Genomic DNA, 24,014 nt, shown 5'->3' with positions numbered 1-24,014 from the left:
GGTTGGGAGCTTGACCAAGAGGCTCAGATGGGCGGGGCATGTTGTCGTCCATAAGCCTTGCAACCTGTCAGACGGGGAGGAGGGTGCTGCTTAATCCAGAGCCATATGCATCAGGTGCAAACACATCTCACACACACGGCCAAGCCAAGTGTGCAAATCAAAGGAAAATGTGCATGTAAGGTAAAGCAGAAGTGAACTTGGTGGAGTGCTGGTTGTATGAGCTGGGCGTGATGTGAGTCCACAAAAACAGCAAGGCCTGGTGCCCATTCTTTTGGAAACTGAATGTTGTTATTTTTGAAATGGAAAGTTGATCTAGCAGGTAGCATCTGCAGGAAACTTATAATAACCTTGTGCCAAGAGGAAACAACCTGATAATACATTCACAAATAATTGTAATTACATGAAAAAAAAAAAATGGGCACAGGGATTTGCTGTTTTTTTATGAGATATTAGCGGCTTTGTTTGCACTGGCCTGTGTGCTTGAGGTGTTGTTTTGTGTGTCCAGTCTGATTACTTCTTAAAAAAACATTTATAAATGAAGGAACCAAATTCCTGGGCACTACCTATACACTATACCTTTTCAAAAAGCCTCATTCCAAAAGATAAATGTGTTTTGTTTTCAGCCAAATATCAGAGTGTTTCACGAGGACGACAGTCATTTGGGGGCATAGGCGGTTCTAGGGGGTGGCAGGGGGTGGCAGCTGCCCCCCTAGAAAAATGCCTTGCCACCCTAGTTGCCACCCCAATTTCAGACAGTTTAATTATTTATTTTTTAATTGTGGCTGTTCGGAAACGAACTCAAATGTCCGAGTGCAAGTAAATGCAGCAAAAGATGACACTCCCACTATTTAAGGGGTTGATAAATGAATAAATAAATAAATCAAAATATATATTTCTAATGCCACCTTTTGCTTTTCTATTCAATGCTTTACTCATGTACCACAATAATGGAATGTTTTTGAGTTAAAATATCCTCATTTGGGGGTTTTCCAAGCAAATATTGATATATGGGATCGTTTGGTATTAAATTAGCAAAAATATTTCTGCCACCCCTTAAAGTCTCCATGCCACCCTCTTGCCACCCCATGAATATTTGTCTAGATCCGCCCCTGTTTGGGGGTTAATGAACATGAGCGAGGCACATCTCCCAGCATGCAGCAGCACCTTGTGACCTCAGCGCACTGATGGTCACTTGCTCCCTTCCCATGTTTTCTTGTGGCTGAGCCGCTGCTCGACAGGCTTGTCACGGAAGTGGGAAACTGTACAGTTAATGACAGGAAGTTAACATGGATGTTTGTTTGTTTGAAAAAATCTTATTTGTCTCATAACATCAGTTTCTAATCTACTTGTACTTCAACACACCGCATCACCTTACCCATAAGCCCTTAAACAGGCCCTGTCACAGGAATTCAATCTTTCCTCGATATACAGATATGATCAAACATGTTTGGATGATTTGATTGAAGAACTGTAATTTAAAGTGACTGCATTAAAACGTGTCCAGTATTTTAAAGGCTTTCTTCAGTTGATTCAACTAATTCAATTCAACTTTTCATCAAACTACATTCTCTGCAGCACATGATGAAGAACATTGTTATTATTAGCCTGAGTCAGAGCAGACATGCAAACATCATGACAGCTACAGTCTGTAATATGGAATCTGTAACATCAGCAGCTTAAAGGGATAGTTCACCCAAATGTGATTTTATCTCACTATTATTTTTATTTTAGTTTCAAACATAGTTTTTAAGACTTTTTAAGACTTTTTGTATTTTAGTTGTAGTTAACCATAAAGGGATAGTTCACCCATTTGGCAAAATGTGATATTATTTCACATCCCTCCTAAATGTGATTTTATCTCACTATTATTTTTTATTTTAGTTTCAAACATAATTTTTAAGACTTTTTAAGACTTTTTGTATTTTAGTTGTAGTTAACCATAAAGGGATAGTTCACCCATTTGGCAAAATGTGATATTATTTCACATCCCTCCTAGCTGTTAGGAGGGAACAGTATGCAGGACAGCTGTGCTGCTGTCTTCCTCTCATTGTTACTGGGTCCGAATGCTACCTGTTATTTAACAGCTCCTGAAGCGCACACACACACTCCCCCCGCCACATCCTCTCCTGTGCACTGGACTATTTTAATTGTCACTATGCTATTTTAAATTTAGCTTAGTTTAATAATATTTTAATTCTATTTACATATGCATTATTTATTATTTATATGCATTATTTTTGCATTGTTTTTTATGAGCTGCTGGACATTTGAATTTGCCTTTGAGGATGAATTAAGTTCTATCTATCTATCTATCTATCTATCTATCTATCTATCTATCTATCTATCTATCTATCCATTAGCCACTGTTATCTGTTAGCCTCCTGCCATTGACTTGGACCTCCCTCCAGCTAATGTTCTTAACAATGACCACCTTGATCGACTCAAACTGGCTCGTAAACAAAGTTTGATAATGCGTAGCAGAATTTCCACATCTGAAAATGGTGTAAAAATGTAGCCCGTTACACAGAACTCATCAGCAGGACTGGATTCTTGTCCTGTGTCAGCTCTGTGCTCTGCAGGTGCGGCGGCGGCTGGCAGGAGCCTGAACGGGACATGGAATAGAGGGGCGAGGAGGAAAGAAGGAGCTCGCCACAATATTACCTGTCAGCTGTTTTTCAGTATAGGCTACTTGGGAAAAAGGTATTTTTGTCCTCTGAAATATGCTTATGTGTTCAGTCAGTCAAAGCAATCTACTTCTGTGGTGGCTGCTGCTCCTCTGGCAGAGGGATACAGGAAGTACAGAAGTTATCTGCTATTAATAACAAGGAAAAAAAAAACGACTATCCATGTGCGCTCAATGATTGTACAGTATGTGTATTTTAATGTTGGAAAGTGACACTTGTACAGTGATGTTAAACCTTCTTTGAGTGGATTATGGTGGTTATTTTTCAGACTGTTAGCTGGGGGGAAGTCCACCTCAGTAACAGCTGGGGGGTGGGGGGATGGGGTGAAATACCAAATTTTTCAAAATCAGTCAACTATCCCTTTAAGCTGTGTCAGAAGGCTCAGTCCTGTTGCTTTGTACTAGTTCAACACTGACACCAGCAATCACACTGGGACCTGCCCAGCCTGCTGCCACCAATGTGACGAGCTGAGAGCATGAAAGGGCAGGGGCTCTCACTTGGGTGCATGAGGGCAGATCTCACCGCCAAAACAGTGAGTGTGTTTCCATGTTATCTTATTCACATTAATACTCTGACTGACTGAATACAAGGCTTCTGCTTCATGAGGTGAAAGCATGTTATGTACATAGACACTGCAAGCGCTGTGTGTCACATTTGTCAACTCATCATGCCTCCCACCCACATATACACAAAGTTGTGTGTATGTGTGTGTGTGTGTGTGTGTGTGTGTGTGTGTGAGAGAGAGAGAGAGAGAGAGAGAGAGAGAGAGAGAGAGAGGATCAACCAGCCACAAAGCAGGGGGCAGAGAGGAACAGAAGAGAGAGTCTTAAAGGTTAAGGTTAGGTAAAGGGTTAAGGTTAAAGTCAAGGCAGAGTCTTGGCCTACAGAGGGCGTCACTTGCTTGGAACATTGTTACAAGAGTGGAGTATTCATGTCTTTTCAATAATTAAAGCAGAAATACCAAGTACCTGACAAAGATTTCTTTAAATACCCACAGTTATGAGACTTTATAAGGGTTAAGCTTCGAGGACAGTGGAAACGACCGGAGATGTCCCCCACTCAATTTCTTTTGCTGGATCAAGACTTAGATGGGAGAGGGACTTGGATACAGAGACTAAACCAGAACTGTGGAAGAAATTATGTAACAATGGTGTTAAATGTACATGAAATTCAGGACATAAACTAATTCAGTACAGGTATTTATTTATTTATTTATTTTTACATCAGATGTATTTTCCTCCTTCCAGGCTACATGGATTTAGTTGCAGTCTCATCCCTGTGTTTTCGATGTGCTCCAGTAGAGGGCAGTAAAGTGCAGGGTTTTCAGCAGGGCTGTGTGACGCTGTATCCACAATTCACTTTCCCAATGAATCCTGACATATGCCTTTTGGGTAACCTCTCAAAATCCAAAAAGATTATCAAAAAAGATGTTTTTTTTCTATAAAATATGGCAGCCTTTCATCAGATAGGAGATTCACTGAGAATCTCACAAGACTGACTGACCACCAGCCTGGTCTCTCTAATTCCACCACGCTAGACCATTCTGTTGTGTTGTGGTTAAAGCTAATATACCTCTCTCCAACTTTTGTATTTTTTTTTTTTAACTTAAACATAGCCTCACAAGACATTTGCTCTAGTAGTCACTGATCTAAACTTTATTTTTTAACAAAATTTTGGGTGATTTTTGTGCTCACTTTGTTCCTTTTCCTTCTAATTTTCTTGCAAATTTATTTACCGATAAAAGGTTAATTAAATCTTTGTTAATTCACAGCAAGGTTTGTGCTGCTGTTGCTAACACAAATTGTGACACTGCAATTTTCAAATTGACTGCAAAAGAATATGAGCATCCTAGATTACTAATAAGGCTTAGCCGTGGGAAAAAAAAAAAGGTGATGCTTCAGATGGCAAAGTGAAACATGTTCAAGTGATGACAACACAGAGCACAGGGATATTATCCAGTGTCTATTTATTTATCATTCACTACTTCAACTCTAAACATTTTAAGAAATTCAAGTATTTGTTGGGAACACAAGTCAAAAAAACAAAAAAACAAAAACTTTTGCTAAAATGTTATGACAAAAACAGAACTTTTTTTTTTTCCAAAACAACATTGGTTTCATATTCATAATAAACACATATCAAGTTTCTTTTTATATCTGGGAAAAAATGTCTAACCTCTATAGATGACCAGTTGTCTGTCCACCCTGCTCGGCTCTACACAGCTTCCACTTCAACGTCTAATGGCGATAAACACTGAACAGACAAGAGCTGAAGATGCAACAGAGATCCTAAATGCACTCAACTAATGTGTGAAGTAAGTGCAAGGGAGAAGGGAGGAAAGACCAAACACAGGCCATCTATTTACAACTTACCTAACCTGAAAGGCTCGCTACAAACAAACAAACAAACAAAAAAACAAAAGTTCTAAGATGGGATCACCCAACAGAAACTCCAGAATAAAACCACTTCCTAAAATGAATTAAATAAAATTAAAAACACAAAATTTACGTTTGCTGACAACTCAACCATTGCACGGCATTCAAACCCAAACGCTCTCTGTGGGATAATAAATATACACATGCACATATACAAAGTTCAGTATTCTTTCAAGTCCCTACAGTGTCATCTAGTGGTGGGATGACAACGCTGGCGCTGAACTGCTGACGAGGCCTCCGTCTTCCTAGAAGGTGGCAGGGTGAGGTTTTCAGGGTACAAGAGTCTGCTTCAGGAAGAGGGAACTCCAACCTCTCCAGTGCCTCCTGGTGCCAGGGCCCATGCTGGTTGGCTGAGGGGTCCGTGATGCTCAGCGGTTCTTCCTGTTGGGGTTTAAGGGATGCACTGCTACCGATTCTGAGTAGGGATTGACCGATTGCCGGTCCCGGCCAATATTCAGAATTGTTCAATAATAGATATCACAACTTTGATTTACATGATGTTGATATGACGGCCGCTTGGACGACGCCTTCCTCCAGAAAGATCCGCCTTACAGACGGATGGGTTGCAAAAATCTCATCCAACATCACTGCACTGATCTGACCTTTAAATATATCATTTTAATCATAAATATAGTTTTCTTCTGTTCATTGCTTTTTGTGCTAATCTTTTTTTGGTTTCTAATACAGCAGATTTTGACACTGCAAATATCAAATTTACTACAAAGGAATATCAATCCTAAATATTGGTTATTGTTGTGGATTACTAGTAATCAGCATCTATCTTGGGAAAAAAAAAACAAAAAAATAAATAAAAACAATTTTGGTCGATCCATAGCTCTATTAAACTGTGAAGCACTGTTGTGGTAAACAACAGACCAAAGGCTCAAAGTGCGGTCCAGGGACCAGCAGGGGTCCTTAAGGGGGTTTGAGGGGACTCCCAGCAATATGAGGAATGGTTAAACTTCACTATACATGAATTCAGTAGAAATGATCTCAGTTACAGAATATATCACTTTTATAATCATAGTTTCACTCTCACCACTATTGTCTACCTGTGTTCAGTGCAGAACAATTCAATAGCGCAGCAGGAATGGCCCCACAAGGGCCCCTTGGACTACATGTTAAACCTGGGGCTGTGGCCCTCATGTGTGCCTCTGCAGGGTCCATGAAAATGTCCAGAGCCCCTGACCCAAAGTGAAACTTCAGGCTGTTACCCATTTAGTGAGGTTTGCTGCTCAAGGGGAGTGAAATACACCCTCCAAGTTTGGCTCATGGGCACCTTTTTTGGCCAACGTTCTGGTATTTTATTCATTGATTTTTTTTTTTTTGGGCTAATTTGTGCATCACCTTTTTTGAAAGAAATCAAGTGAATCTGCTCACGCTACAACATAACAATATGGACGAGTGATGATTTGTAACATCATGCTTGGATCTCACCAAGACATCGGTACCAAAATCATGTAAAGTGGAGGTGTGGGGCTTAACGAGAGTCAACTTGGAGCAGAAATGAAGAAGCCTTGAAACAGCTGCCATATTCAACCTACAGCGCTCCTAAATGGACTGGGCTCCACCTTTGGATTGAAACTAGCGGAGCGCTGCTGCATGGTGATACAGCTACACATTTTGAAAGAAATTAATTTTGACAATTTGGGAGCAATGGGGCTGGAAAGAGTATCAATAATGATTTAGTGACCAACATATGATGTTGTGTATCCTTAGACATTTTTTTTGCTTTGCCTTTCTGAATCATGTTGCTTTGCAGTCCACCTCTACTTCATTTTGCAGCAGTGCACTCGTGGCGAAGCTCTTATTGAGTTTTTAGACCAAACTTGGTGGATGTATTACACAGCAGCCAATACCACTATATGGCTAAGAATCCAAATGATCACTTTAATGTATTTGTTTGGGGTCACTTGACAAAGCAAAAACAAATCAAAACAAAACAAAAACACTAGGTATAATCTATTTTGCACCAATAGAGAGAACCAACACTCTTCTATGGGTGCAACTGAAAGTCATCTGGTATCAGGTGAAATCCAATACCGCTCCATTAGCCGTTTCAAGCGAGCTATCGGCCTGATATTCCATACTGGGATCGATACTGGTGCATCCCTCGTGTGGGTTTGTACAATTCATAGTCTGCAATGGGACACCTGAGCCTTAAACTGAACAGGAACTAATACAACAACCAAAGAAAGAAAGAAAAAAAAAGACAGCAGCATTTCACCAACAAGCTCCCTACCATCTGCATTCAAAACCTTTTGTCTCCCCTTTGGCCAACACTCAACGGTGGAACAAAAAGACGAGGAGTGACTGAAGAGGTAAAGAACAGTCAGTGAATCCAAAGGAATGACGTTGCAGTACATGGTAGGAGGATTTCAGTCTATAGATATGCACGCATCCCACGCGCACTCCGGGGTCCACACCCCTCCTTTCCCACCCCTACTGGTTTTGAGGTAACAAGATCACTGTGGGCAGAGGGCCGTGTACGCCAACAAAATTAAAAAAAAAAAAAAAAAAAAGACACGCATTGGTGCACATACACTCTTCAGACAGACACTCAATAAATTAAGTAATAAAAATAGGACAAGCATGATCTGCATGACACTCCAAAGCTGCTTACTTTTCCTCCCCCCTGCCCGGTCAGCCCACCATCACTTGCTTTTTTTTTTTTCTCTTGCACATTGCTTGGGTTTGGTCAGAAAGGCATGGCTGAGGAGGTTGAGCTGGGGCTATGTTCAGCAGGGGAAAAAAAAAATCGAAGAAAATGAAATTTCAGTAAAATGGCGTTCAGTAAACACCTGTTAGGATTATCATTTGCTATTAGCTGGTAGGAACAAAGTAGACAAAGTTACAAACTTGCACATTCTGGCATTAAAGATAAATGAGCTGTCGGGTCTTGATTTGGCATCTTTCTGTTTTGCAGAATAGTCACTTAGGATACTTGGATAAGCACTCAAAAAGGAGTCAGAATTCCTATAGCTGTTAGCATTAAAAAACAGTCACCAATACACATCCTGATGACAGGGGACTCATGCTTTAGTGTCCATTTCCATGTGTTTGCCTGCTCAACTGTTATCCATTTCCAGAGTTCCCACCCTTTTCCCCCAAGTAATTTTCCAGGATTTTTCCAAGGACATATTCTGTGACTTCCATACATGTTCACTGTTGCTCACAGGTCACCTCAGCAGGATTCAAACTGGACAAGGTCGCCAAACAGCTCAAAACTGAACACGCTGAGAAGAGGCTGACAGCACACAAATATGTTGATTTTGCACAATTGTGTGTTTTTGACATGTGGCACTACAGTATGGTAAAAGATGGCTAGTTTTCCATGACTGGAAAACCAGTCCATTCCAGGTTTTCCAGGACACATGGGAACCCTGACTTCCCAGCATTTTCTCCTGCTGAACATGGCCCAAGTCTTGGGAAGAGAAACACTGAGGGCCAAGGTGGTCTACCAACACTGATCCATGGTCTCTGACATTATCAACTCAGATGCTCGGGGGATGGGATTACAAAAGTGGTGGATCAATGGCGGAGACGCACCTCAAAAAGGTTGACTACCGAGGTGAAAACTGCTACATCTCTGGAAAAATTGCATCATCATCAACGCAACACTGAGGTGTCTGACGGGGGAACCCGAGTTGTGAGAACACAGTGCCGTGCTTGAATAATGCGTGCAAATGCAGTTTTGTGCTGCGTGAATCTTGGGATGGGTGGTGTCTGGAGGTGGCACAAGGTCATGGTGGGGGTTCGTTTGAAACCGGTTGGCAAGAGAGCCCACAGAGTGTTAGGACTATGAGGGTGCTTACTGTTTACCCCAGGTCTCTATCATTTGTATTTTTTTCATTTTAAACCATATTGCACAGGGCTGGAATGACTTGGAAAAAAAAAATCAACCAAACAATTATTCTATCAAACAATTAAAATTATTATTCCTTGATGTCTCCACTAACCTAGATGGAAAACCCAATCTAGCACTGAGTTCAGGAATTTTCCTCATCTACGCCTATATATTTCTCTTCCATTTCCTTCCTCCAGAACTTCAGCAGCATATATTTTTGTTTTGTTTCAGCACCGAAAATGCCTGTAGCATCAAGCTGTTCAAGTCTTTAGTTTGAAGTGGTAGTTTTCACGGAACTTGTACAATTTGTAGATTTCATTTGTCGGAAACAAAGATGAGGAGGTTTTCAAAGGGGGGCACAGGTGGGTCGGCTCTTTTAACCACGTGGCTGGGGCGTTGTCACTTTCCCCTCTGCACCTCATCATTTAAAAAAAAGAAAAAGAAAAAAAAAAGAGAGACCCAAATTCTTTGCTCCAGCACTTTCAGATGCCACGGCCAATGTAATTCCTCTTTCAAACTGCCGTCGCTCCTCTGTGCAGAGAGGAGGATCCTTCATCTCTCTTCCTTCCTTGATACCTTGGAGGAGTGCCATGCAGTGGACCTGAGGAGGATAGAGCAAACAAATGTAGAAAAGGGAAGGAGGACAGGTCAGGGCAAGGGAAAGTAGGAGTCACCTTCACTGATCTAATGCAACATACCCATTAGGGCTTATAATCACACATCATGCATATTTTATTTGTATTTTCTGTATTTTCTAAAAACCTCCCAAAAAGGTCATATTTTTCCTTAATTTTGTAATATCTTGCCACATTTTATTATAAAAATCTTGGATGCAAAATGTTAGAAATTCCCGCATTTTGTAATAACTTATCATAATTGTTATTACACAGACTAATTGTATTATTCTGACAAACATGTAATGATTCAGTGCATTGTATAATAACCTGCCACAGATTCAATTTATGGTTACATTAAGTGCCACACCTTATTATAAACTTAAAGTTGCACCAAGCGATTTCTGATCTGTAGAGAGTGCTGAAAGGTCAAACTATGCTTGTTGGTAGAGTCATGCCTGCCTCTGGGGTCATGGTAGATTATTTGTACAAAACCAAAAGTTTAGGCAAGACCATTTGTTTTTGGGATGGAACTGAAAAATACATTTCCCTGTCACAAGGCTCTTGATGGAATACTTGAATTATTTTTCTCTGGCTTGCTGATTGCAGCGGCTTTTCCACCCTGACAAGATCATCTTTGCGGGGAAAACACAATACTTCAAAGTTATTGGTCACCAACATACATCAAATAAAAACTCAAAAGCTAGTGAACAGCAGCACAGAATATCAGACAGCTTATTAAAAACAGTAAACAATTGGACAACACAAAATATCTGAAGATAGTACGTTGAAAAGGAAAACTACAATAGTAGAAACTGGAACTTTTAGACAAAATGTTTGTTTTTTTTTTTATCATACACCCTAATCAGACATTAGGGGGTATGATAAACATGAATGCCATACTTTAAGCAAGAGGCAATTAGCAAACATGTAGAGAAAAAACAATGCATAACAATAACCTGAAAATTACCAAAAAATAAAAATAAAACTACAACAAAACTACCCTACAACAAAGCATTTAATAATCTACACACAGTTAAGGAGGCAAGTACCGTGCAGTTTGATGGTTAGATTTCAACCTATAACTGTAATATAGCTGACACCTCTGAACCTGTCCCTCACCTGATGAAGGTTTTGAAGGCGGCACTCTGCGGGTTGATGCACAGCGGCACTCGTTTGCCCTGCTGGTGCTCCGTTATGAAGCGATGGATTAACTCTGAGGTTGGGACGAAGAGAAGAGGGAGTTAGGTTGTTAAGGTGTTAGCGTTGCCATAAACCACCACATGAACAGAAAGTGAGGCAACAGCTGGGAAACGCTTCTATGTCCTGGCACTGCACTTTTAGGTCTACTGACAAGCATAAAATTGATTTATTCTGGTTTGCAAACCTAATTTTGAACAGTTTTGAGCAGTCTGACCAAAAACAAATTTCATCAGAACCCGAAAGGTTAGTTTGTAGCTGCAACCAAAAAAATAGTAGGAAGAAGAGGGAACTACGATAACAAGGGAAAGATGAAGATGGCAGAGATACCCAAGAGTGTGCAGTCTGCTGAAGAAACAACTATTGCCCTCAATTTGGACATCTGAATTTCAGGAAAAGATGGTAGGGAAGACAAGAAAAAGTACTTTGTATCTCAAAACTGCTGAAGAGTTGGTGAAGACTGGGTTCAGTATAACTCAGGACGGAATTATCAACAAGTTTAAAAATTCCAAAAGGACCTGGTGGAAAGTGGTGCTGGGCAGAGTAATATGGGGAGTATTATGAACTCTTGGATGGTGTCCTGGGTCATAGAGCAGCAAACCAACAGAATGAGGCTGAATTCAGACACAAAAATGTGGTGGTTAGTGGTTAACATCTTGGAGACGCCTCCATCATAATGGTTCCACTCCAAACCGCTTCAAACGTGGGCTGGTTCTGTAGTTAGCACCTTGGTTGCAAGAATCCCAAATGGAACTAGTTTAAGCACCAGAACTGTTTTGGGCTGAGGTACTGTCCCAGCCGCACTGGGAAGAATGTGACTATTCAGTGACCATGGTATCCTACCTTTGCCCTGCCACACAGATAGCAGGCTGTTCTCGTAGCTGTGGCTGAATGGTCGCTCAGCAGGCGGCTCAAAGTCTCGAGTGTAAACTCGCCCGCTGGGAACTGAGTAACAGCACTGACACATGCAGGTGTGGTAGCGAAGACGACCTTCATCCAGGTAAGGGTGGGACAGGGCGTCACTTCCAGAAATCCTTTTAGCCTGGATGTGAACAGTGGGCAAAAATCACTCAGTGGTTGGAAACTAGAACTGCACCAACACCAATGTTTTAAGGAACTCACTTGACTACAGATGTATGGAATACTGAATTTGCACTCATTCAAGCCACACAGCCATCTATTTTATCTATTTTACTCCTTTAAATCCAGCTATGCGAACTGGTCACACAGGCTAACGAGCTCTAAAAAACAGCTTATTCAAAATAGGGTTAAATGATAAAGACAAGTATGTTAGATTAAGCCCAATAGATAAAACATTTTTTTCCTCTCACTGATGTTTATTTTAGCTTTATATTGCATCAAAGTGCCTGCCATTTACAGTGATAGTTCAGCCTCTTATCCATATAGTTGTATTTGCTACTCTATGCGAACACAACACATCCACCAAGCTTTGACCATTAACACCTTCCCTGTCACAAGAATGGGAGCTTCTTCAGGAGTGTACTGCCAAAATGAATGAAGATACAGACCGGAAAACAATGTGATTATGTGTGGTGACACAAAGCTGATATATAGTTTAAGGATGCACAACAACACACTTGTTTGCTATTTTGGAACCTAGACCCTACAGATTATCTGGCATCATCCTCAGATACAGAGCCCATCGTTTCCCCAGTCACTTCAGTATTGAGCCTGGTATTGATGTACTACAGGTTCCTGCCCGGGTACAACAGTGGACAGTCGGACAATCGTACATGGCTTTGAAAAACTAAGCTAATGTAGCTTTGTTCACTGTTGTAGCTCCACATCCACATCCAAGGATGATGCCAGAAAATCTGCAAATACGGTCTAGGGTCCAAAATAGCAAACCTGTCCATCAAGTTTCATTTTCATCGCTCTTTTCAGTCACCTGGTTTCCAAAATGGCAGACCTTTTTTTTTTTTTTGCCATAGCACTGCTACTGTATCCAAATGCAGCAGTGCTGTGGCCCCTTATTCAGTGGCAGTGCAATGAAAGAGACAAAAAATGTTCTGCAATTTCGGAAACAAGCTGGCTAAAAAGAGCCATTAAAGTGAAACCAAAACAAGCGTGTGTTGTTGTGCATCATTCAAAACAATTCTTCAACTCAAAATGGTGTTGTTTTCCCCGGTCTATATCTACTTCATTCATTTTGGAGCAGTACACTTCTGCTGAAGCTCCTATTCGCATCACAGGGAAGAACTTAATGTTGGTGATGTATTACATTCACATAGAGCACCACAAACAGCTACATGGTGAGAAGCTGATCACTGTATCAATATGAAGACAGCTCCATCTGTTTGTGTCTGTGCCATGTGTACTCACTGGATCGAAGACCAACATCCGACACAGCAGGTGCACCGCCTCATGAGTCGCGCCATCAGAGAGCATGTAGAGTACAGAGAGCGATGGCTGGGGAGGAGGAAACATGAACCTTTGGTTGGTGCACTGTTACGGTAACATATAGTAGCTGCACAATGTACCTTGAGGCTACCAGCAATGTTTCCTACAGGTTAACAGTGGTGGTGGTGGTGGTAGAGAGGTAGTGTGCAACACCTGAGTCACTGCTAAGATTATTCCTTTTCACGACTGAAAACCCTCTGAACAATTAGACCATCATGGGATGCTAACAGTCACCAGCCATAGTAAAGCTCTTGCTGGTGGACTCAAAGCAAAATACAACTGTATTGTTTTTCCTGACATCTGATATATAAATATAAATAATACCAATAAATACATTCATTAACATGGGGTGGTCTAGACTATCAGGACTGACAAGCAGTATATCTAATTTCCCTAAAAGGCCAAAAAGATGTCTTATCCTTTAAGGAAGGCTGTGTTCATTTTTAGAGGCTTAGCTTACATTATGTTTTTCAAAAAAAAAAAAAAAAAAAAACTTACTGGAAGTAATGCTGTCATTCAGAAGCAGTTTCTGTTCATTTGTTGTTCAGTAATCAGTAATGCTGTGGCTGCATTCATCATACTTGTTAATTTGTCTTGCTCAGCTGCATGTGCCAACTTTTTCAATTAATGAAAAAAACAAAAAACAAAAACAAAACAAAAACACACAACCAACCTGGGAGCAAATCTAAATAGATTAAATAAATAAATAACTAAATAAATAACTAAATATATAACATATGATTGAAAATATGTCATTTAAATGATCATCTTTCATCATAAGCACTGTATATTGTGGGTGAAATTACAGGTGGTGCAGCACCTCTTCCGATACATGATTTAACCTGTACCCTATTGGCTTGGACTGTGATTATTTCATTACTCTGAGTACTTGCTTGTACCTTTTTTTGCCTGTAGTTTGTGCACAGGCAACAAACGAAGAAGAAAAGCTGCCATCTTGAATCCCTGGTCTGGCCAAGCCACATAAAGATGACATTTTAGACTGCAATTATTTCTAGCAACAGAGGTTCAAGGATATCAGAAATGTCTTGACTCTTGCAAATGTTGCTCAGGAAACCTTGCCCACATGCAGTCAAAGTGATGCAACAGGCCCCAGTAACCCCTGATTTTGGGTCGATTCATGTACATGCCAGTCGGTTAGAATAAGCAGGGCAAGCTAATGCCTTGATCATAAGAAATGTGGGCTATCATTGATAAAAACTAAAATGTTAGGTTGCTAAAAACATCATGCGTGTATCCCCTGAATAAGATTAGGAAGTTGTGCCAAGCCAGTTTTTGCTATAGCAACAAAAATTGATAGATGTGTTTTAACCATAAACCATGCCCACACCTAATACTGAGAAAAGAAATAACTCTAATTGTAGCCTCAGGAGTGTTCACAAGAAAATCTGTACATATGGGGCAATGTGTGACAATGGCAAAGCATGCCATAGCACCAATTATTGTCTGATGGATTTTTTTTTTAAATAGAAGAGATCAACTTTTCTAAGAGAGGACAAGAATTATGCATGTGAACAACTTGAATATTCCACCTGTTCACTCCCAACAATTACCTAATTACTGAAATTCCAGTTAAGGATAGAGACATGCATAAAAAATATGATTGTTCAGGTTTCACCAACTGAAAAAAGTTTGAGTGACAACATATCAAATCAGCCATTAAAAGGATCTCACCAGTAATTCGGCATGTTTAGTGTAACATCTACAAAATGTATAAACTTCACATTTCTGCAAATATTTTCCCAAAGCAAGCAGTGGTATTTTAGAACTCCAATATTCTTGATAGACCACTATTTTTCCTGCTTTTTATCCAGCCGCTGGTTTTAATTCATTTTACTACGATATGAAAACAATCTTTCAGAGACTTCAAACTTTCTTCACAGTAGTATTCCATCACTGTAATAAAGTCGTCCACATTAGTTGTCCTAAAAGCAGCAGCACTGTTGTGTTTTGATGATTTGAAATTGGGCAGAGTGCCATAGTCTCTCTGCTGGAAAATAGACCCCAGGGAAACGTTTACTTTACAATTATTAGCTCTGTGGTTTATGACTAACTTTGTTAGTCACATAAGTTTATTATTAGTTGGATGTTTCAACCAAAATTTGAAAATGGAAGGATTTTGACAATATGTTGTGAAATCTTTGGTATCCCTGCATGATTAGCAAAATATTTTGCTGCGATATCAAATTTGGGTAAGCTGTAGTGAATGGACCAAGCATTCAAAATCACTGGTATGGTCCTTTCAATCTCCCAGCTCTGAGAGGCAGACCCTGGAAATAAAAAAGAAAAGGTCCAATATGAAGGTTGGCACCAAGATGCACACTGCTGGGCAAAGACAAGTGACCGTGCCAGTGGAGTGGACGAGGGGCACTGAAGCTCTCTTCACTGGACACACATCTTGCCTCCATAGTTCAGTCAGTCCTAATTAGTGGTACTACAGCAGAAAAACAGTGACAGCATCACAGCGTTAAGAGTGAGATGTGGCTGCTGCGCGTGACCCACATATTCTGAATGTGCCTTTTGTTTCTGTGAAGAGTGAGCCATGCTTTCAACATTTCACACTGCTTTGATGTGATGGGGAAAATGCATCGCAGATTTAACAGGCTTGCTAATTTTTTTCTGTAATTTTCAGACTCAGTGTACCAGAGAATGGATGCAATCGGTGGTGAGAGGGTTAAAGATTCCACTGCAATGTCTCCAATGCAGCCAGTTTGCCACAAAGGCAGCCGTAACATCACTGTTAGAATTTTTATAACAATAGAACATTCAATCTAATTTCCTAACAGTTTGAATTTGAGTTTTTAAATGATCTGGGATGCAACTCCTGAGCCCATGATGGCAGTTTATTACAAACGGGGAAATGCTTTTTGGATTTACTTGGTTAGGTTTGAGCTGCAGATAAATTATTTAGGCCCAGATGTTTCCTCTGGGATGTCATTATTATACTCAGTCTATTTTTTATCTTATTTTATTTTTTGCATGGACAGTGGTAAAGCTATACCCAACTCAGTCAAGTAATATTTTGACTGTTCATTTGCTTTTATTTATTTCATTTATAGTGCATCTGGCAATCAGAAAATGCATTGACACGAGTTTCAGTGTTGACAGACCATGTTAAGGCAACAGAGTCATACAATTATCTCTGAACATTTATAAAATATCTAAAATTCATCAAGACAGCTGCATTAAGATTTTAATTGTTGTCAAAGCTGAATTACCATGTGGCTTTGTCAAAATAATACAACACACAGGTGTGATTTGAGCCAATAAACTGGTGAGATGTTGGCGTCTTGTCCTTGGTGGGCTGGGATTTGCTACCTTTTTGCACTTCTTACGTGTTGGATATTGGGTTTGGCACTCCATTAGGAGTCATTCTGTTGAGGCGCAACCTTCTGCTCTGACCAACACACAGGTGTGTCTATTTAAAGTACGCTCTTATACCATACTTTTTATTTTTAAAACAAAAGAATGTAAACAATACAATTATGAAATAGCTTATGGCTACATTCTGGTACATTCAGTGTTTCTCCTTTAACTTTTATCACGGTGACGTACAGCTTGCACAATTCAAAAGACGGGACACAACTGAATTATTACAGAACTATAGGAATGACTCAGGTGGCAGTGTGTGTGTGTGTGTGAGACCACATGTTGCTGTTTGTCACTGTGATCAGGAAGGAAACTCTTACCAAATATTGCCAACATTTGATCTATTTTACTGTTGTATTGTGATGCACAATCATTAACAGCTTTAAACCTAAATGTATCAACAAAAACCATGTGGGAGCTGTCAGCCTGCTCACTGGTCATGGTCAGACAAATACTGCAAGGGTGAAGCATGGAGAAAGGAAATTTTTACTTCTAGGATGTTTTTCTCCTCTTTCACTTGACAGTACCACCATACAGAGTAACGACCAGGACACATTGGCACAGAGCACCATCAGCAGCATGGGATTTCTTCATTATTGTGCTGATTGGACTATATACCAAGAGGGCAAAGAATATCCTTATTGATCCTCCAATCTGCTGCTTTTAGGAAACCTAATGTGGACAACTTGGTTACAGTGAAGGAATACTGGTATGAAGAAAGTTTAAAGTCTCTGAATGTTCATTTTCATATCGTAGTGGAATGAATGGAAACCAATGGCTTTGGGGAAAAATTCGCAGAAACATGAAGTCTATACAGATGTAGATATTACACTAAATGTGCAAAATCACTGGTATGGTCATTTAAAAGTGTTTTCTAGTGGATGGCCAACAGCCAGGTTGCTCTGGAGCAGCCACTATGAGCAGGCCACAGGTTTCTGTCACCTACCGGTTTGTGTGGCCCCCTCAGGATGTGGGCTCTGGCACCTTCGCAGGCCGAGGCCATGGCAGAGAGAGGAGGAGTTCCCAGCAGGTCTGTGATCAGATCCAACTGAAACACAGGACGGAAACCATGTTTAAGACAACCAGATGACAGTATAGGCGATTCTTGTTTCAAGCGGACAACAGCTAGCAAGAGGCAGAACTGCACAACAACAGCTAGCAAGAAATAGCAGAAACAAATCTACATACGCCGCACGTCATTCGGGGTGTACATCACATATTAATAATGCTTGAAATTAAAGCACATTTTCATGTGATTCATATCCTGCTTTTTCTTCTCAATACCATCAACTGTTATGCACACGCTCTTTTTGTAACTCAGTTTTTTTTCCCTATCTAAAATGTTCTTGAAATGTTGCAATTGCTGTGTTATGTTATCCATTTGAAAGCTGAGCAAATTCACATCATTCTTTGCTAAATCATGGGAAAATTGGTACAAATTTACCTAAAATTTAGGAGGGGTAAAAAAAAAAAAAATTGTGAAAATTTACAAGAAAACTATATTTATAATTACATATTCAAAATTCAATAACCATATAAATTATGAGTTTGAATTTCCCCAGATCTTACCTGCTGGATGGGACTCTGGGCCTGGAACAGTATGCGTCTACCCAGCAGCTCTGCAAAGATGCAGCCCACAGACCACACGTCAATGGCTGAGCCGTAGTGCCGGCTGCCCATCAGCACCTCAGGGGCACGGTAGTATTGTGTCACCACCTCCTGGGTCATGTGGCGAGATGGGTCTGGCTCCTCCACTCGCGCCAACCCAAAATCACAAATCTGCCCGCAGGTTTGGGGAAAGTGGAAAATGCATTTTCAAAGCTGCAGTTGTGTTTGCTTTGGTACAAAACAAAGGACAAGTTGGTGATTTACTGCATTTACAAATTGTTCCATTATGTTTCAGGCCACAAAAAACAGTAGGAACATTCAACTCAGTCTCAGTCTCATTGGTTTGGTCTTTAAAAAAAAAAAAAAAAAAGGCCGATATCTGTGTTCTCCTGAATCCAAATAAACCCAACTAATGGTGAAAGTTCTCCAAGATTGTTATATAATGATATAAATAACTTCTCTGGCCAAACTTTGTGTAAAAATCATAATGTGACAGTTATGAACAGATGACATCACCCCAAGACTGTTAAGTCCTGATTCAATTCATAAAAGACCAGCGTCTTGGCATTTAAGATTATCTCTTTGAATCCTGAACAGATTCACTCAATTTCTTGCCACAGGAGGGGGCTGAAGGCGAAGAAAAACTATACGTATTACTACATATTTAAAATCGAATTCATCAATAAAATTTGGCTAACATTATAAATTTACCCAAACCTTTATGTAAAAAAATTCCATAAAATTTGCAAATATATCATTTACAAAAATTCAGAAATAAATACTGAAATTAGTCCATTTTGTTCAGGTCATTTGCTTTTACAAGGTAGCTATAGTGAAGAGACAGGAGAGGTGGTAAACCCTTGACAAGTGAAGAGGGTCAATACCTTTTCCTTCTCTTTGTAATGCCGTCTTCCAGCACCTTTTCTACCTTTCCTGTTATGTGTAGTGCTTTCATTTCCTATAATCCTCCACAGACTTTAAAGTGCATGTGATGTGTTCAACTTCAAACACTTGAAACGAGTAGGCTGCCCAATTCAGAAAGATACAGCGTAGCAAGAAAAAAACCCCAAAAGATTCAGTCTCCAATTTCTTAATTCAAGCAGCGGCATGCAAAATGTCCATAATGCATCCTTATGCTTGAGAAAACAAATAGAACCTGAAGAACTAATCAGCACGGGTTGGTTTTAACTTGTTAATTCACCCTGGGAGTAAGGTGGTGGTAAACTGTCAACATATTTTCATGATTCAGTCTATAGCAAATAAAGAGATAGTAATTAATCAAGTAATGCACACAAGCACAAGGGTTACCTTGAGCAGGCAGTTACTGTTGACCAGAAGATTTCCAGGTTTGATGTCCCGGTGCAGGATCCCAGCAGAATGAAGGTACTTCAAACCTAGCCAAGAAAAGCAACAATTACATTTCTCCTCTTCCTCCTGTGCTCTCTCACACTGGAGCCATCATACATGTCAAACTGCCCTCCTGACATGTAAATCAAAACACTGTGGACACCATGCAAATGTCAACAAAGCAAGTGTATCACCCATATTTAAATGCAGGATAAATGAGTGCACTTTTCTTCCAGTTGGCAGGGTTCCTACTGTATAAGATACCCTTCAAAGTCATCGAAAATTTAGTTTGCCTGGACATTCTCTGACTATGTCCCATACCCGAGGGTGGTGGCCCCTTACAACAAAACTACAAGGGGTAGGGATTGACACCTTTATCTAGGAACTGGGATGCCACTACAGGCTATTTACTAATGCAACAATCATGGAAGAATTTGGGAATTTCTTTTTTTGCTTTGCTTGCCTCCTCCATCTATGACAATAAGGCTATGACGGTAGTGATTCCGATTACATAAGTTGTTAGTTTCTCTGTATAACTAAGGAGAAATGAGTCTGATTAAGGCTTTGTAAAGCATTCTGAAAATTTTCTTCCTCTGCTTGTTTTTGAATGTGCATCTGGAAATACACTGTTTTTGAGGGCCATCTGGAGGGCTAAATTACAACTAACCCTTCATCCCAAAAAGAAATGGGATGTTCTACCTTATGTGGGAACATGCAAAATGGTGGGACCAAGGGCGGTTATTGGGATGAAGCTTCTAAAAGTCTAAAAGTTTTCACCACTGAAATTTGGATATTGTAGTACCATTCTGGAAAAATAAAAATGTGCCTTGACAAAGCTCCTTATTTCCTCCAACTTATATTTTAACCAGATGGGAGGAATTTGGGGGGTTCTGTTTTTGCTTCCCTCCATCCTGCAGAATATAGGCTACAGTGGATGACAACAAAAAAAACAACATTAAGTGTCTTAGTAGGGTGTTGGACCACCATGAGCTACCAAAACAGCTTCAATGCTCCTTTGGAATAGAGTCCAAGTTTCTGGAACTCTACTGGATGGAGCTTCATTCCTCCAAAAGATTCTGTACATAGAGAGGGATATTGTAGGGCTGCAGTGCATAAAGCTCTCACTACAAAGACAATGGACACATTAGAGATTTGAGTGGCACTGCTCTACAGAGATGAGCAGAAAAGTGATGTAGTCAGAGGAGTCAGCCTTCATATTCTGGACTACAGAATGCTGCAGGCCTGAATACTGGACCCCTACTGTGAGGGGGTCCGCTGGCTCTGTTATGCTGTGGGGGACATTTTCCACTTATCCACTGAGAAGGCTCACTACAAATCAATACAAAGTAATTGTGACAAAACCTTTCTATCCTAATAGGAGTGCTCCCTTCCACGATGACAACACCCCTATCCACAGGGTATGAGGGGTCACTGAATGTTTTTTTTTTTTTTTTTTTTTTTTTTAAATAGCGCTCATGAAATGTTGAAACCAGTGTTCTCCGGCACAATCATCAAAACACCACATGTGGGAATATCTTTTTAAGAATGGAGCTCCACCCCTCCAGGAGAGTTCCAGTGACTTGGAGAATCTATGCCAAGGAGCGCTGAAGCTGTTCTGGTGGCTTGTGGTGGCCCAACACCTTACCAGGACACTTCATGCTGCTTTTTCCTGTCATTTGTCACCTACCTGGATTTCTCTAGGGAAAGTATGAGGGCAAAAAACAAGTGGCCGGTAGGTGGATGGACCAGGATTCAAGCCAGAGCAAGGCAAGGTGGTGAGGGCCAAGTGCCAGCTATAGGTTGCAAAACTATGCATACACTGATGTGTGTACTCATAGTCGACTCACCTCGCAGGATCTGATAGAGGAAGACCTTGATGTGGTCAGTGGTGAGAGGCTGAGGAGACACGATCACTTTGTGGAGGTCACTCTGCATCAGTTCTGTTATCACATAGCTGCGGCTGTCAAGGAAAAACTCTGGGACAGACACACTGACCTCCTGCCAACATCAACAGGCCTATCTCTGTACACCAATCATTTTTCAGTTGTCAAAACACATCTGGCTGCATAACAGTGGAGTCTGGACAACTTGTATGTGACCCCATTATATGCTTGTTTGTGTCTGCTGTTACAAAAACAAAAATGACAACTACCCTTATTCAAAATTCACCAGCGGCCAGCACAGTGATGTGCTGAATTTAGACTGGAGACAAGTGGCTATATTAAGTGAAGAGAATAAAAAGGAGGTCATGACAGGGACAATTAATGAAAAGAAACTGGGACAGAAGGTGTGAGGATGGAATTTACGTGGTGAAGCGTACAGAAGTACTAGAAATATATAGTGAGCACATCACATTACCACTAGACAGATGAAGACTGTGCTTTGAGATGTGAAAGCCAAACAGAGTGTCACACCAGATGTTACTGACTGTGTGTAAAGGATACATTTCCTCAAAGCAATCAATCTGCGGGGGCTGCAGAATATCCAGGGCTGACAACACCTTGGGTGGACAGAAAAGGGAAGATGTTAACATTTCAACTAAAAATCACAATCACTTCTGTGTCCTTACGTGCAAACAGTGAAACATCACCAGTCCTTTGTCCCGTCTATTACACCTAGTTCCACCTCCCTTCACCACATTTCCTTTTGTCTACTCCAGAATTACATTGTCATGCTTGAAGAAGCACAGCATCCTCAGCTCTCTGAAGACCCTCTTGCAGGAAACGAGGTTCTGGAAGACATTGGGCATCTTCTTCAAAGCCACCTTGCGACCGTCACGAGGATCTGTAACTGACCTGCAAAATTTAAATGAGAGAGAGGCAGCATTTTCATCCAAGTTCCAGTGAGCAGAGCAATACAGCCTATTGTGTGCACGTGTGCATGTAACTTGGCCCCAAAGTTTTGAATACATGCTAAAGCACAAGGTCTCCGGCAGTACCTTGGCAATTTTCGAACAGAATTCAAGTGATTTATTAATTTGATAGATAAGTAGATGCATAGTTAGAAACTCTATTGATCCCAGAGAAAAAATAGGAAGTGTGACACTGTTTTGTAGGGACGTTCACTTACCAGACAACACCAAATGCGCCATAGCCAATGGGGCGATCTGGCTCCATCTCAGCTGGGCTTGGCACCTCACTAGCCGGGTTGCTGTAGGGCTGAGGCACAGCAGCCCCGCCGCCGGTGCTTCCTCCAAGAGATGTGGGGTGGCGAGGCGTCCCCGCCGGGGCCGTAGGTCCGGTCAGACACGGTGTAGCGCTGAGGCCCGTGGAGGGAGCTCCAGAGGAAGAGTTGACGCAGAAATACTTGTGGCCCAACTCGGAGCCCGGAAACAAGTTGCCACACACTGTCTGTCGGCCTGCACCATGGAATGCCATCCTCTCTCCAACCCCGACAGTCCACTTTGTCTGAGAGCTTCGCCAAGCTACTGTTAACCCAGCTAGGAGCGAGGGACATCCAATTCTTCAGCGAGCATGACAAATCAGTTCCCTAAGCACACATACTAGGCAGACTGTGCCGAACATGACATGCAAACAGCCGAGCTCGACGACAAGATGAAGAAAAGCCAAGCCGCTACAAACACTGTGGCCAGACCACAGCTAAATTAAATGCACTGGATCATCAGACACATAAAAACTCAGAGGTGTGCTCGCAGAACTAAATGCATGAAGCTCAGCCCTAGTCGTGTCGCACACCTAACTCACATACCGTCGTCGAACTTGAGCGGAGTTACCTTTGTTTATTGCGAGCTTTATATTAGCTGGTTAGTTAAGTTGCTCGGTTAAGTGAGCTAACAGAAGAGGCTAGTCAACGACGACTTCAAAATATGATAGAATTAAATGTTGTGTTTAAGCCAAATGCAAACCCCTGACAGTCCAGCTGCAATGTGAACTTTACAACCACACGCGCGTGAATAAACGTATTCAAGTTCTTCCCGTATGAAATGCCTTAAAATTAAATTTCTGTTTTGTCAGGCTAAGAGCTATTCTGCTAACCAGCTGTTCCAGCCTGCTAATATGATGTCTATGACCCATATATCTATCGTTAGCCGGGTGCTGTGACCTATATATTTTAGTAAAAAACCTTTCCACAGACAGCAAAGTAAAACCAGCGTACAAACCAAACACAGCCAACTCGATGGTACCACGACTCAGAAACAAATGTGAGAGAAGTAAAATATGAAGTTAGCAGCTCATCGTTGTGTAGGAAGCTCCCGCAGCTAGCTGAGATGTTAGCTAGCTTTGTAACGTAGCGAACCAGCTAGCGCCAGCGAGCTTTTGATTGCTCGCTAGCTGGCCATCGCATCTTAATATCCAGTGTTGAAATGTCCTATAAAAGCAGGTTCTTCTGTCTTTTGGATGAAGTCTCATCAAGCAGGTGCTTTGCTCTCAGTGTTAGTTTTTGCCGGTTGGGCTTATAATCACCTTTACAGCGACAGTTACAGTGAGCTAGCTTTGTAGCTGATTCGGTA

At 41.0% G+C, this 24,014-nt stretch overlaps 1 protein-coding gene across 1 annotated transcript; it reads right to left on the bottom strand.

Moving 5' to 3' along the window:
- Positions 1-4,633: 4,633 nt before the first annotated feature.
- On the bottom strand, positions 4,634-24,000 carry nlk1 (nemo-like kinase, type 1). The gene is made up of 11 exons (XM_030057241.1): positions 22,613-24,000; positions 22,209-22,338; positions 21,988-22,043; positions 21,391-21,497; positions 19,505-19,590; positions 18,158-18,367; positions 17,535-17,636; positions 13,124-13,210; positions 11,624-11,822; positions 10,703-10,796; positions 4,634-9,567 (listed from the first exon to the last, which is right to left on the bottom strand). Exons 1-11 carry the CDS (start codon positions 22,918-22,920, stop codon positions 9,519-9,521), a joined length of 1,428 nt encoding a protein of 475 aa, XP_029913101.1. The 5' UTR covers positions 22,921-24,000; the 3' UTR covers positions 4,634-9,518.
- Positions 24,001-24,014: the final 14 nt, after the last annotated feature.

This window comes from Myripristis murdjan, chromosome 8 (genome assembly GCF_902150065.1).
Source record: "Myripristis murdjan chromosome 8, fMyrMur1.1, whole genome shotgun sequence".
Lineage (NCBI taxonomy): Eukaryota > Metazoa > Chordata > Actinopteri > Holocentriformes > Holocentridae > Myripristis > Myripristis murdjan.
The sequence above is the reverse complement of the archived record's forward strand: the minus strand, read 5'-3'. Positions and strand labels throughout refer to the sequence as shown.

What these genes read in the sequence shown, in the direction of transcription:
- nlk1 (XM_030057241.1), bottom strand. Translation starts at nt 22,920, where the DNA reads ATGGCATTCCATGGTGCAGGCCGACAGACAGTGTGTGGCAACTTGTTT. An exon ending in GGCGCATTTGGTGTTGTCTG is followed by an intron (nt 22,339 to 22,612) that starts GTAAGTGAACGT and finishes TAAATTTTGCAG; the next exon opens with GTCAGTTACAGATCCTCGTG. An exon ending in GCTTCTTCAAGCATGACAAT is followed by an intron (nt 22,044 to 22,208) that starts GTAATTCTGGAG and finishes TGTCCACCCAAG; the next exon opens with GTGTTGTCAGCCCTGGATAT.